At 57.4% G+C, this 13,000-nt stretch overlaps 3 protein-coding genes across 3 annotated transcripts; 2 read left to right on the top strand and 1 right to left on the bottom strand.

The window, feature by feature from the left end:
* Positions 1 to 664: 664 nt before the first annotated feature.
* Positions 665 to 2,176, top strand: GUITHDRAFT_118856 (hypothetical protein; the record flags this gene model as incomplete). Its single annotated transcript, XM_005821844.1, has 3 exons — positions 665 to 1,034; positions 1,165 to 1,790; positions 1,889 to 2,176. 3 exons carry the CDS (start codon positions 665 to 667, stop codon positions 2,174 to 2,176), a joined length of 1,284 nt encoding a protein of 427 aa, XP_005821901.1.
* A 204-nt stretch (positions 2,177 to 2,380) lies between these two features.
* GUITHDRAFT_146836 (hypothetical protein) lies at positions 2,381 to 8,798 on the bottom strand (the record flags this gene model as incomplete). Its single annotated transcript, XM_005821843.1, has 12 exons — positions 2,381 to 2,546; positions 2,597 to 2,658; positions 2,833 to 2,918; positions 2,972 to 3,042; positions 3,073 to 3,239; positions 3,457 to 5,212; positions 5,441 to 5,658; positions 5,852 to 6,016; positions 6,075 to 6,242; positions 6,296 to 6,442; positions 6,497 to 8,170; positions 8,415 to 8,798. 12 exons carry the CDS (start codon positions 8,796 to 8,798, stop codon positions 2,381 to 2,383), a joined length of 5,064 nt encoding a protein of 1,687 aa, XP_005821900.1.
* Positions 8,799 to 9,986: 1,188 nt separating this feature from the next.
* GUITHDRAFT_166109 (hypothetical protein) lies at positions 9,987 to 12,970 on the top strand (the record flags this gene model as incomplete). The annotated part of the gene is made up of 9 exons (XM_005821842.1): positions 9,987 to 10,101; positions 10,154 to 11,707; positions 11,835 to 11,905; positions 11,950 to 12,013; positions 12,324 to 12,404; positions 12,453 to 12,509; positions 12,557 to 12,607; positions 12,823 to 12,859; positions 12,922 to 12,970. Coding segments are annotated over exons 1-9 (2,046 nt in total), but the record flags the coding sequence as incomplete, so codon positions are not given.
* Between the last annotated feature and the right edge of the window lie 30 nt (positions 12,971 to 13,000).

The following is a 13,000-nucleotide window of genomic DNA, read 5'->3' as shown; positions in this document are numbered from 1 at the left end:
CCTTCTCCATTCCGACCAAGTACTGAGGAGAAGAGGGGTGGGGGTACTGGGATCGTAACGTCAAGTACCCGGTCATACGAGCGCAGCTAACATCTGAAAGCAGGAAAAAGGAGGGTAGGGGTCCAATTTCTTACCTGACCAGCACAACCATGACCTAGGATCCGGCGATCCCGGCCGGGCCCGGGACTTCCCGGTCACTCACCGTCACCGCCGGCCAGTGCCGCCGCGACGGTGCGGCCGGGGGCGCCCCCGGTGACGGACCCGGGCGGGCCGCAGTGTACTAGCCATTTAACTTCTTTACTCAAAGTTAAGTTAAAAATCAGTACGAGGACAATCAGAAGAGGCGAGGAGGAAGCCACACGGCGAGAACTTCGCTGCGGCCTCGGCGGCCCCCCGGGCCGCGACACCGTGTCAGGCAACTTGACGCCAACTTGGTACTGTCAGAAGGGCCCGGACCGTGAGCCGCTGGCCCGGCCGGGCCCGATCATCCGGAGGCCCACCGTCGCCGTGCACGGTGGCCGGCCGCTGAGGGCCGGGCCCGGCCCGAGCAGCGGCGTGCGGCCCTGCGTGCGGCCCGACAGCGGCCCGAGTGATACCAAGTGTGCGGTATGAGGGGAAGAATCCGCAAGCGGCAATGGCAATACATTGGAGCGTAGCGCTGAGAATGGCAGTTGCGGTTGCGATGATGTTGGGGACATGCGAAGGAAGCTCAGCAAGAGCAGATGGAGGGACTGACGCGGCTACAGCAATGCGAGGGGGCGCGGGATCATGCAAGATGAGGGCACTACCTGAGAGGGTCATAGGAGGGTATGCGAACTGGGGAAGGGAGGAGTGGCTGTCGTCAAGGGAGAAGATCGTGAAGGCTGTTGAAGATGGAGTCAACGTTATCCTCTGGTTCACCATCGACCTGGTGGATGATGAGGAGGCAGGGAGTCCAGTGGTGAGGTCTCGAGGACCAGATGGGTCCTTCTTGAGCAGTATCTCCAAGGAGCTGCAAGCACGCGGTCTGCACACGACGCATCTGATTACGATCGGTATGTGATGATGGCTGTGCCTCCTCCTCTGTTTGCTGTTACGATTGGCATGCGATGATGACTGTACCTCTTATCTCTTTCCTCTATCCTCCTTCCATGTTTCTAGTACCGACAACTTGCTTGCTTACAGGAGGATGGAACGAAGTTCATCCCACCACACGTCATGCTCCAGACAAGGTTTATGCGGCATGGAAGAAGTGGAATGAGCAGGAGATCGCGCGTCCTGACGAGGGCTTCTTAGGCTTTGATGGTTTCGATTGGGACATTGAAGGTAACGACGACGTCTCTTCAAAGTACAACACGTTCGATGTCAAAACTCTCGACTGGATTGGAAGGATCTCGCAGCTTGCGAAACAGGACGGCTACATTGTCAGTATGGCACCTTGCGAGTCTTATCTTGACCCGACATCCCACTCCTTCGATCGTTCTCTCACGACAACTCATTCCGAATGGCAGCCCATAGTCCCTCACTTTACCTACCATGGCAAGAACGCGTACGCGTACATCGTGTCGAGGTACGGCTTCACCAAGATCGAGGATCAAGGCAGTGAAGGCGTCCACGTGCACTATGTCCACACATTTGACATGATCATGATCCAGCTGTACGAGTCTTACAGTCACGCAAATTTCGAGCTTACCCTCAACGACAAGCACCCCGTCCAGTGGTTGACTGAAGTGATCCAACGCTTCAGTGACGGCTGGCTTGTCCAGTTCTCTTCCGATGAGAGTGTGGGATACAGCGACGCCATTGTCAAGGTGTTTCATAGTTGATGTCGTGCTCCTCTCTCTCCTTGTCCTGCCTTGTCCTGCCCTTGCCTTTGACTTCTCCCTGCTTCTTCTCATCAGCCCCGCAGGTTCTTCCCAGCCAGCTCGTGCTAGGGCTTGCAAACGCGTGGGCCCAACCGTGCGGAAACCCTCCTTGCAAGACTTTGTTCCTCCACCCTCACGTGCTCGAGAAAGACTGGCGATCATCACCCATCCTCTCTCAGATCAAAGGTTTTGCTTTCTGGACTATCCGGCACGAAGGCGATCCCATCATTGTTGGAGAGGATCGTCAAGCTCGGTTCTTCATGGCGGCAGAGCTGAACAAGTTGGTTGGGATCAGAGGAAATGAGTCGGCAGGAGATGCAGCCACGGGGTGAGAGAGCGTCGGGGAGGTGCTTCTTGGTGGACCAAGATTATTGTTTCGCAGACTGCATGTACAATACACAAGGGAAGATCGAAGGCAGGATGGTGGCTATTGAAACATCACTTGCTCGACTTTATTTACACTTTCATCACATCAATACAATCATGGAACTTGACAAGATAGACATGGCGCTTCGCACTCCCCGCATGACTCGTCCTCACCTCCCTTCATCTGCCAGGATCCACAGGATGCTCCCGAGAAGTAGAGCAAGGAGGTAGGAGGAGGGGAAGAGGCGATCAGTGCCGTTGAAGACAAGGAGAACGAGGGAGCAGGTGGAGTTGGTTCCGTTGCACATTTCACAAGCGTCATACTTGGTCCGCAGCCTGGCAGGAGGAGAGCGTCAGCGTGAAGAAGTACTGCAGCGTTTTCTTACTTCTCGTTGGGCTCAGGACGCCCATCACATCCGACGCAGCTCGTCGCCAGACCCCCACAGACCTGAGCAGGAAGCTAAGAAAGAGCAAGTAGAGCAGGACGCAGTTGCATGGACAGCTGTTGGTCAGGGGGAGTAGAAGAGGGGAGGGAAGGTAGCGACAGGGAAGAATCTTGCGATTGGTTGAAGGTCGTAGAGAGGCGGTAGAGGAGGAGGTTCAAGTCCAAGGACGAGCTCACATGGCAGTAGTCATCATCGATCTTCCCCTGGTTGACCCCCATGCAGTCCAGACATCTTGTATGGTCTCCATCGCACACGTCGCATTCTGTCAAGTCACTTCAGCTCCTCCAACAACGGCGACCCAGCCTCCCGTCCTACCATCGTAGAGCAGCCCGCAGAAGTTTGAGCTGGCCCGGGTTCGATCCCGCCAGGAGTCCACGCCGAAGCTGCTGCAAGGGATCGGGCCAGCCCCTGCTGACCTGCCATTCTTCTGATCCTGTGGGTTCGCGTTGAAGGGCGTCGCTGGCTTGCCCGTGAGGTCGAGGCAGCAGGGGACCCCCTTCTTGCGCCCCTGGTGACACGGGTGGTAGCCCTCCGAGGACACGCAGGAGACGTTTGCTCCCTGCTTGTCGCGACATGGCGAGCTCTGTGAGAAGTCAGACAAGATCCAGAGAAGGGAGGAAGGGAGGATGGCGATCAGAAGGAGCTGGTGTTGCAGGTTGAGGAGGATTTAGCGGTAGCTCTATGGTGGTAGGAGCGATTTGCAGGCAGAAGAGGATGAAAAAGAGGGAGGGAAGGGGGAGGAAGGGACTCGGGAAGGGGAAGGGAGGAGATGTTGGGGCACGCGTCTGCTGCGACGGTACCTGTTGGCAATCGAAGCTTGCCAGGCAGCCGGTGCAGGAGGAGTTGTCACCGGCACAGACCCCGCACCAATCATCGACCGTTGGGTCGTTGGTGATGCCCGAGCAGCCGACACACTCCCGATTGATCCCAAAGCAGATCTCGCAGCGATCCTTCGAGCTCGCGGGACAGCTACCCAGCAGCGCAGCGGAGTGCTTGAACCCCAGGCTGAGCTGAGAAACGTTCTTACCCACCAGGCTCGTCACCAGCTGTGCTGTCAGCGACCCTCCCATGTTCTCGCAAGGGATGTGAACGTTTCCTGCTGAGATGCAGTCGATGGCTTGACTTGGCGTGATGTACCCCAACCCCAGCTCCCCCTCTGTGTTGCTGCCCCATGTGTACACCAGCCGCCCGTCGCATCGGAAGGGAATGCCCAGCATGTCCCTTCCCATACCCCCCAGCTCGGGAGGAACAGCCCAGCTGTTGGGGTCCGCATACGTCAGGTTGCACACGCGCGAGTCGTAGATCCTCGCATCCACCAGTGCTCCAGCATGGTAGTCTCCAGCTGAGATACTGAGGAGGTCGAGCCGAGAGAGGCTGGGGATCTCAACAGGACGAGGAAAGTTGGGCGGCTGATCGTTGGGCGGGGCGAGGGGAGGGGAGCTGATGAGCGACTTGCCGAGCTGCCCAGCTCGGGTGTCTCCCCAGCCAAAGACGAACTTGGGGAGGGGGATCTTGACGAGCCGGCAGTCTGCGCCGGACCACTGCTTCTTGTTGTGGTAGGGGCAGACGTTGCTGTTCCAGAAGGTCAATGACAGGGAGACACCCTCCTGGCAGTTGGTAGAGGCGTTCTGCACTTGCGAGCAGCTGCGGAAACTCCCGGGACCTCGGTACCTCTGCTCCCACTCTGATTTGGTAGCGTTTCTACAGGTGCAGTCCCCCCAGAAGACAGGCGAGCTCGCTCCATCTGGCCAGTACATTCCTCCTCCTGACGAGCAGTACCCGGGAGGGTTCCCGATACAGTCAACATTTCCCGTCTGCAACGTGCAGGACTTCATCGGCTGGGCTCCTCCTATGCACACCCCAGGCTTGTAGCACATGCATGTCTGCCGGTTCCCCAGCGTGTACAGCGGATGACCGTCGTCGGGTTCACCCAGCGTCGCCTCGTCTGCAAACCGACAGTTGTCTGCCGCACAGCCCCTGGGGTCAGCGTTGATGCACTCAGTGCCAGGTGGGCAGGTCCCGTAGACTCCCTGGGGGAGGCCGGCGTTGAGGTTAAAGTTGTCCCACTGCTGCTTGTTCATCTTCACCGGGGGCACGGGAGCTCCTGCCTTGGTGTTGAGGCAGCAGTCAGGCAGCGCCCCCTTGACGCCGAGGGTCAGCCAGTTAGTACAGCTCTCGGTAGCGTACCCTGGCGTGCACCCGCACGTCTCCTGCTTCTTGACTGCCCGTCGGAACCAGCTGTCTAGGAGCGTCACTGTCTCTCCTGGCTTCGGCATCTGATCTCCGACACGCGCGGGGCACGAGCGGTCTGCACAGGGGCAGGAGCTCGAGCATGTGTGGATCACCCGGTAGCAGGGCTGCATGCCGCAGTCCATTGGACCGGCGCAGGGGCTCCCGTCGGGACAGGTTCCTGTCTGCTTGTAGCGACAGGGTGACGACGAGTTGCTCCTGGGGTAGTAGCAGTAGCCATTGCTAAGCTCCTGGACCTCCACGTAGAGCCCTTGGTCGCAGTTGGCGAGGCCTCCGGGGAGGTGGAAGGATCCCTGGCAGTCGCAGCTGCAGAGAGTCAAGATGTCAATGTACGTGGAGAGCAGAACCGTGCTTAAGGGAAGCTATGGACGAACTCTAGGAGGAGGAGGAGGAGGTTGAGGTTGAGGAAGAGAAGGAGGAGAAGGAGAAGGAGGAGGAGGAGGATGGGGAGGTAGAGAAGGAGGAGGAGGAGGATGGGGAGGTAGAGAAGGAGGAACAGGAGGCCTGGAGGAGAAGGGCAGCTCGTGTTGGTACCTTATGGCCAGCGAGAAATTGAACTGGTTCGTGCGAAGATGGTCGCCAACGATGTCGATGTCCCTGGGGATGTCCCAGTCTTGCAGGACCAGCCCGTTCACAGGGTCTTGGGAGAAGCATTGATACCCGCTCCTCACTCCATCCCCGGTACAGCCTTCACCCGTGACGTTGACGATGATCGCAATGTTGAAGTGACTTCCAGCTGCTACATCGAGGGCCTGCCACCAACAACTTCACGTCGACGTCTCCTTGCTGTCCCCCCCCCCTCCAGCCAGCAAACGATCTAGAGCTCTTCATCGTCCCTGGTTACTCTCTCTTTCCTTCGTCCTGTCCCCATAACACTTCGCCCCTACACTCCCTCCCCTCCTGTCGTGTCCCCTCCTCTTCCCTCCCTTCCCTTCCTCTTCTCACCTTGTAACCCTGCCAGGGGAACGAAGGAGGGTTAGGCTGCGGCTGCAGATTCGCCCTGGCGTTGTCGATGTAAAAGGGAACTTGGACGGCACAGCAAGGGTTCGCCTTTTCCACCAGCGGCCCCAACCCCAGCTGGTTCATACGGTTGTCCCCCCACGCAAAGATCTGAGGACGAGGAGGGTCAGGGTAGCAAAGCAGGGTGGACGAGGTGAAGCTTCCCCACCTTTCCATCAGCTGTAAGAGCTACCGAGTGGTAGGACCCTGCTGAGATCTTCACCACCCTCTGGAGCGGAGGCCCGTTGCAGACGAGATCGACGCAGCTCCAGCCTCCCAGCACGCGGATAGGACGCATCCATCGGATGTTGAACTGGGTAGGACAGCCCTCTGGGGTCTGCAGCTTCAAGGTGAGAGTCTAAAAGAGCGGAGGAGAAATATGCTCTAAACCTTGTCCGTCGGACAACTTGACTGAGTCCCAACGATGATGTCAGGATGGAAACGAGGACGACCCAGCTGGTACATCCTGTTGGATCCACACGCATACACCTCCCCGGTGTTGGCCAGCAGGATCGTATGCTCACTTCCCAGCTCAATCTGAGCAGGAGGCAGAATGTCAAGCGCGGCTCTAGAGCAGGCCCATCGGCTTACCTGCACCCATCGTGCCCCCGGGATCGCGTTCCCGTTGTCATCAGTAGGCTTCACGTTGATCGGGTTGGGAAAGTCGACATTCTTGAGGTCGCCGGAGCAGAGCTGCCCCTCGTAGTTGTTCCCCCACGTGTAGACGTTGCCGTCCGTGTCCATGGCGGCGCTGACGTGGGTGAAAGTCAGAGGGGAGAGGTCGCAATGGGAGGGCAAGGACCTGTGGAATGTGCCAGCACTGGCGTACACGAACATCTTCGAGGCAAGGTTGGCGTCATTGAAGTGGACAGCCGTGGGTAGATTCCTTTGCGTGCTGTCAGATGGATGCGTAGGAAGGCCGTAGGTAGGCTGGTTAATGTATGTGCCCAGCTGACCATACCCGTTCCAACCCCATGCCATAATCTTACCCATGGCGGTGACGATAACGTTGTGGTATGCCCCAGCAGCGAAGTAGGTGATCATCGGGTTGGCAGGATTCAGCAGGTCAGCGTTGAACATGTTGGGCTGAGGGGAGGTGTACACCCACAAGCTCGGGTCGCAGTTGAGGTTCGGGATCAGCTGCTGTGTCGCTGTATCGAAGCAGAAGGAGGGCATCAGCAGCCCTGGAGCTCCTGGAATGTCGTTGGGGAACCTCGGGTCTCCTCCATACAGCCCGTCTCCCAACCCCAGCTGCCCCCTTGTGTTGTATCCCCACGACCAGGCCCGTCCTATCCCAGTTGATACCACCGTCCGTTTGATGTAGAAGGTCTTGGAGATAGCGATGGGGCTGTCAAGGTTGCCCTCCTGCACTGCAATCGCCTTGATGGTCACGAAGGCAAAGGGAAGATCTGCCACCACGTTGCTCGTGATGGGCAGGTTGAGGTCGAGGATGAAGGGCCCATGGTACAGCCTCGAGTTCCTCGTGGGCGTCGACCCGTCCAGCGTGTAGTACACGTGAATGCACTGAGTGTTGTCAGAGCATACCACATTGCGACAGTCCGAGCTGACTCGCTGCGGTGAAGCTGCAGTCACTGTCTGGAAGTCAGAGTCCGGCCACACGGGCGTCAGGTCGTCGATACAGTCTTGGCCCTCTGCCCAGGTCCCGAAGGCGCAGTAGCCGCCGTACTCCAGCGGGCCGCATGTCTGGTTGTCAAGGTTGAACTGCTCATTGCTGCTGCACTTCCTCCCCGTGTAGTCTGTGCACTGTGATGTCTCGATTTGACAGTAGGCGTCTGAGTTGCAGTACAGCCGGTCCACGTTGCATCTGCACTCATACCCCGACTTGACAAGGTGATGATGGTCTGACTTGCAGGGATTCTGCAGACTGGACGGCCGGTAGTACCCTGCGATGAGCTGCGTCCCGTAGACTCCCGAGAACGGCGACAACTGGTTGTTACAGGTCGGATACGTCAACTTGCCCTCGCAGGCCCTCTTGCAGAGCCCGTTCTGAAACCCAGTGATCGGGATAACTCCGGCCGAGGCGAGCTTGCTCGACATCATCCTGGTGCCCTCTACCTCGATCCGAACAAGCACGTTTCCTTCGAAGTTCCCACCATTCGGCAGGAACGTCGGGGAGCCAACCTGCCTTCCTCTGGGGCAGGTAGACGAAGCGCACTGTGTCCCGGAGCATTCCTGGAAAGGGTTGTCACTGCACGTGTAAGGAAGGGATTGCCGAATCCACGGTTTGCCGGGAACGGACCATGCCTGCCAACGCAGTCTGTCAGCATAAGCAGAGACAGCGACAAACGATGAGGAGCAAGTTGTGATCACGAAGGACAAGGGAAGCTGATACGAAGAGCTGGGACGAGAAGTTCATGGAAAGGGAAAGCAGGAGGAGGAGGAGGAGGAGGAGGAGGAGGAGGAGGAGAGGGAGAAGGAAGGGAGGAGGAGGGGGGCGGGTGGGCAGGGGGCAGAACGGGGAGCTTGGAAGACACAAATGGAGACTGACATAGTTCCCATCCGACAGCGATTGGCCGAACCAGAACGAAGCCTCAACATTGCCGTTGATGTTGTTGGTGGGAGGAGTGAATTGAGACTTGCTGATGACCTGTGGGGCATTCGAGCTGATATCTGCCGTGTAGTTGGGAGCAAGGCGGTAATTCCCGTAGATGTCATACAAGGAAGTCCTTTGATCCCACAAGTTGCTGTCTGCTGGGATGGGGGGGAGACCAGGACGAGCCTTCAAGAGTTGACCGTTCCTTACCCACAGATTGTTCATCTCCTGTAGCACTGGTACTTGAGACTGACACGAAGTCAGGAAGAAAATCCAAGGCCATGTCCTTGCAAGCATCCAAGTACGACGAGGGAGCATCAAGCGCCGTTCGTTATGCATGGTGGGCTCTGCCTGTTACAAGATCGCATGCAAGTAGGGCATCATCGTTAAAGTAGCATCCCAGCCTGCCTTGCAGTGACGCCATAGCTTCGACCTTCAAACTATCATTGCATCGTTCGTGGGAGGGCCCGGCCAAGGTCACCTATCAATTCCTCAGCGAAGCGAGAGACAGGTTTGGATTGAATAGGAAGATCATCGGCCATCATAATGTTTCGCTATAGAATCTCTCAAAGAGTTTTGTCTACACTCTAACTTACTGAAGTCCTTATGAAGTTTCACACAGATTCGTGCGGAATAGACGGAGCTCCCTACCCTAATTCCGAAGAATGTTTCTCTTGCACAGATATGACAGAACGTGTTACCTTTGTGTACATTGCAACTAACTTCCTCCTCCCCTCGTTCCCATACTCTCTGTCTCGCGTCTATACCCTCTTTCCCTATTTCTGTCCCTGTCCCTGTCCCGTCTTTTCCTCTTCCTCTTCCTCTCTCCTCCCGCCTTCCCACGTTCATCGTCGCCCTACCATGCCGACAATCTCATCTTGTAAACTGCTGGTCAACCATCTTCACTGGTTCACAGTCTCCCTCCTACCCTACCCCGACGTGAATTCACCACCCCACCTGTCTCCTGGTATCAGTACCAAGTATGCTGCCTACTACCCCAAGAATTTAATCACCCCTATCCCCTCATTCGTGTTAATTCAAGTTCGAGAGAGCCAGGGCGGTTGAAAATGCCAGGGTGCCGCAGTGTAACCGCGGCATGCGCAGCCAACACAACGCCTCTTCACATCATGGCAGATCAAGAGGAGGACAAGAGACAGAGAGATGTAGATCTAGCGATGGGTTTCCTGTCGTTGAGCAGAGAAGCTCTACACACAGGAACTTGTTCAGAGTACACACCTCTGCCATAGGAAGATTTCAGGAGATCGCGCATGGGAGAGGGACAGAGACTTGCGGGTGATGGTCAAGCTGCATGCCATCTATGTAGGAATAATGTAGGAAGATGCTAGCTCCATGCGATGTACCTTCAACACCTGAGCAAGCATTCCCAAAGATTTAGAACTGTTTGCATATACAAGGGTAGTCGCGACCGGAAACGTTGCTCATTCCACCGCAATCATGCTGCAGTGCTGTTCAATTCTTCCGCACGTTCGAACATCATGCAGACAGATCTGACTGCCATGTCCGTCCAGGACTTTCTGATCTGTTGGGGGTCGAGAGGATGGCAGAGCAGGCTGCTCCAATGCTGTCCACCAAGACCAACGTGAGCCAAGAGCAGATGCTGTCGACGCTCGAGGCTTCCATGGTCTGACCTGCTCTCGTGCGCACCCTAGAAGTTTGTCTCACCCCCTTGTCAGGCCACAACGAAGCGAGGACCACGAGTAGACGAGAAGACTATGAAGATCATCCCTAGAAGCATTCTAGGAGACCCGGAGGAGTTTCAAACCATGCTGAGGCAGCAGACTGCTGTGAAGAACCCGAGTACGCCAGGAAGTGAGAACCTTGCCTCCCCTACCAGCGCCAAGACAGGACGGGCGAGGTTCGCATCCGGTGTGAGCGCCATTACGCTTCCCACGTCGGTGTCGGAACACATGGATCAGTCCAATATGTCTCCGGGCCTCAACACCAGCATGTACTACGAGCAGCAGGAGAATCTCGACAAGGAGTCTGAACTCCGCAAGTCGCTCAAGATCCTGGAGGAGACGAAGCGGCGCGAGAGGGAGGAGCGGCACAAGAAGCTCAAGGCCCTTCATATCTTTCAGCGGTTCGACCAGGTGAAGGAACAACGCATCCTGACGCGGCACGAGAAGCGGCAGGCGGAGTGGGAGGCGTTCAGAGCTCGCATGGCGAAGAGGCTGAACAAGGACCCGGATGACCTCGTGATCAACCGAGCGGAGGAGTTCCGCATGCTGTTGGAGGAGAAGGACATCCTCGGGAAAGTAGTCCCGATCGAGAAGCGGCATGGCGCGAACTTGTGGCAGATGAGCTTGAGAGATGCGTGGACGCGATACCTGACGGTGGGAAGCATCTTCTCCGGCCTTGAGATGCCCTTCGTGGACAAGCCGGACCTCAGACCTGAAATGATCACTTACATTCGCCAGCCGTTCAAGGAGTCCAATGTGGTGCTGAACAAGACGCGAAAATCTCGTGCGGAAGTCCCCGACGAGGTCTCCTATGTGGAGGAGTACAAGAAGCAGTACTCCAAGTCGCTCGGCGTGCTCCAGCCCCATGAGCCTGAGCTCGCCAACATCTACATCCAGGGCGTCGGGTTGGAGCGGGAGTACAACCAGAAGCTCCAGGAGACTATCAGGCTGAAGGAGGAGGAGGAAGAGAAGCAGAGGAAGGAGGAGGAAAGGCAAGCTCGTCGAGCCTCGAGGATGCCGACCTACCTGAGCCGGTCTAGCCTGAACGGCACAGACGCCGCGTCCCTCTCCGCTCGCTCGTACGCTACGACTGTACAGCCGACGGAGGCGTCGAAGACGGGGATAGAGCCGGAGAAGTGGGAGCCTGACGTGGAGGCGCCTGCCATGCACTTCGGGTCGAGCAGGCTTCTGTGCCATACGGTGAAGGAGCAGGTGGCGGAGGTGCGGCTGGGCTGCATGAACGTGGGGAACACGGCGGTGTACTACAAGTGGACCAGGAAGCAGCTCGGGGTTGACAGCGCCAAGGACGGAGTGCAGCGGGTGTTCCAGCAGGACATGTCAGGATCGATCCTCCCGGGAGCGAACAAGGAGTTCGTCTTCACGTTCAAGTCGGACAAGCCTGGAATCTTCGCGGAGGAGTGGAGGTTCGAGGGTCGACCCCTGATGGAGGCTACGGAGCATGTGGTGGTGATCAAAGGAGTGGCGCTGGAGGAGGACCTCGGGAAGACCAAGAGGGCTGAGCTCGAGATGCGAATCGGAGCCTCGCTGGTGAGGGACTTTGCGTTCCTGCTCACTGCCTGCTGCTGCTGCTCACTTCCTGCTGCTGCTGCTCCCTGTTTCCCTCTACTTGCTCCTCCTGTTGTGTGCTGCCTGACAAGGCCGTGCCGTACGATAGAAAGAGCACGCGGTGTCGGACTTCGTCGACGAGCTGGTGGATCACATCGGAACTCCGCGATCTCGATCGAGGTGACGAACATGCGAGGAAGCGACGAACTGATATGAACGCGCAGAGTGCTGGTGGAGGACCCTGACGTTGACCGTCAAGTGTTCATCGCTCAGAACAAGGAGGCGCAGGTACAACAAGGAGGACGAGGAGGACGGGGACGGGGACGAGGAGGTGGAGGACAAGGAGGACGAGGACGGGGAGGAGGAGGAGGAGGAGGATGAGGAAAGGTGGGGAGGGGGAGGAGGAGATCCGGGAGGCAGGGGCAAAAGGCAGAGGCTGGGATGAAGGGGGGAGAGAGGAAGACCGTAGACCATAGGTGGGGAAGGATAGGAGCAGGCAAGAGGAGGAGAATGCCGGAGAGCAGGGCGGATGGAAGAACGAGAGGACGAGGAGTTGAGGCAGGAGGCCCTGTGTCCTATGACCTGACAGCACGTACAGATCTACTACTCCAACACGACCCTCAAGCTGTTCCGGTCGCTGGCAGACTCCACCTTCGAGTTGCTGAACTTTCCCATGGAGGTGATAGGATCTCCTTTGAAGTTGCCAGCCCCTTACGTTTCACACCAGTTGCGCAAGTGGGACTCGTCCCTTGAGTCGTTGAAGCGGCTGCTGTACGCGATCGAGGTGAGGGTGGAGGGATGCTGCTGGCGTGGGTGCTGAGGATGAGACAGGACGACTATGAGCGCGAGCGGCACATCGTTCAGTTCAACGACATCATGAAGGTGATCGTTGTGTTCATGCATGAGGAGGAGGAGGAGGAGGAGGAGGAGGAGGAGGAGGAGGAGGAGGAAGATGAGGATGAGAAAAAAAATCTTCCTATCTCACAATACTAAATGATAGCTGAGCAGACCGAAGAGGAGTAGGAGTCGCCCGACCTGAACACAAACGAGTGAACTGCGTCTCTTGCTGCTGCTGAGGACGCCTAACGCCCTAGCAGGGCCTACATTCACCTCGAGCAAGTCGTCCTCATGCAGGTGGGAAGGAGGGAGGAGGAGCCGATGCCGGTCGAGAGCTAGACCTGCTCGCATGCTTGCAGAAAGCTCCTTGGCAAGAGGAAGGCTGCAGCTGGTGAACCATCAGGCGCGGTATGTATCCTCTCCTCTTCTCTGCCCCTC

The sequence above is a fragment of the Guillardia theta genome (genome assembly GCF_000315625.1).
Source record: "Guillardia theta CCMP2712 unplaced genomic scaffold GUITHscaffold_136, whole genome shotgun sequence".
Classification (NCBI taxonomy): domain Eukaryota; class Cryptophyceae; order Pyrenomonadales; family Geminigeraceae; genus Guillardia; species Guillardia theta.
The sequence above is the reverse complement of the archived record's forward strand: the minus strand, read 5'-3'. Positions and strand labels throughout refer to the sequence as shown.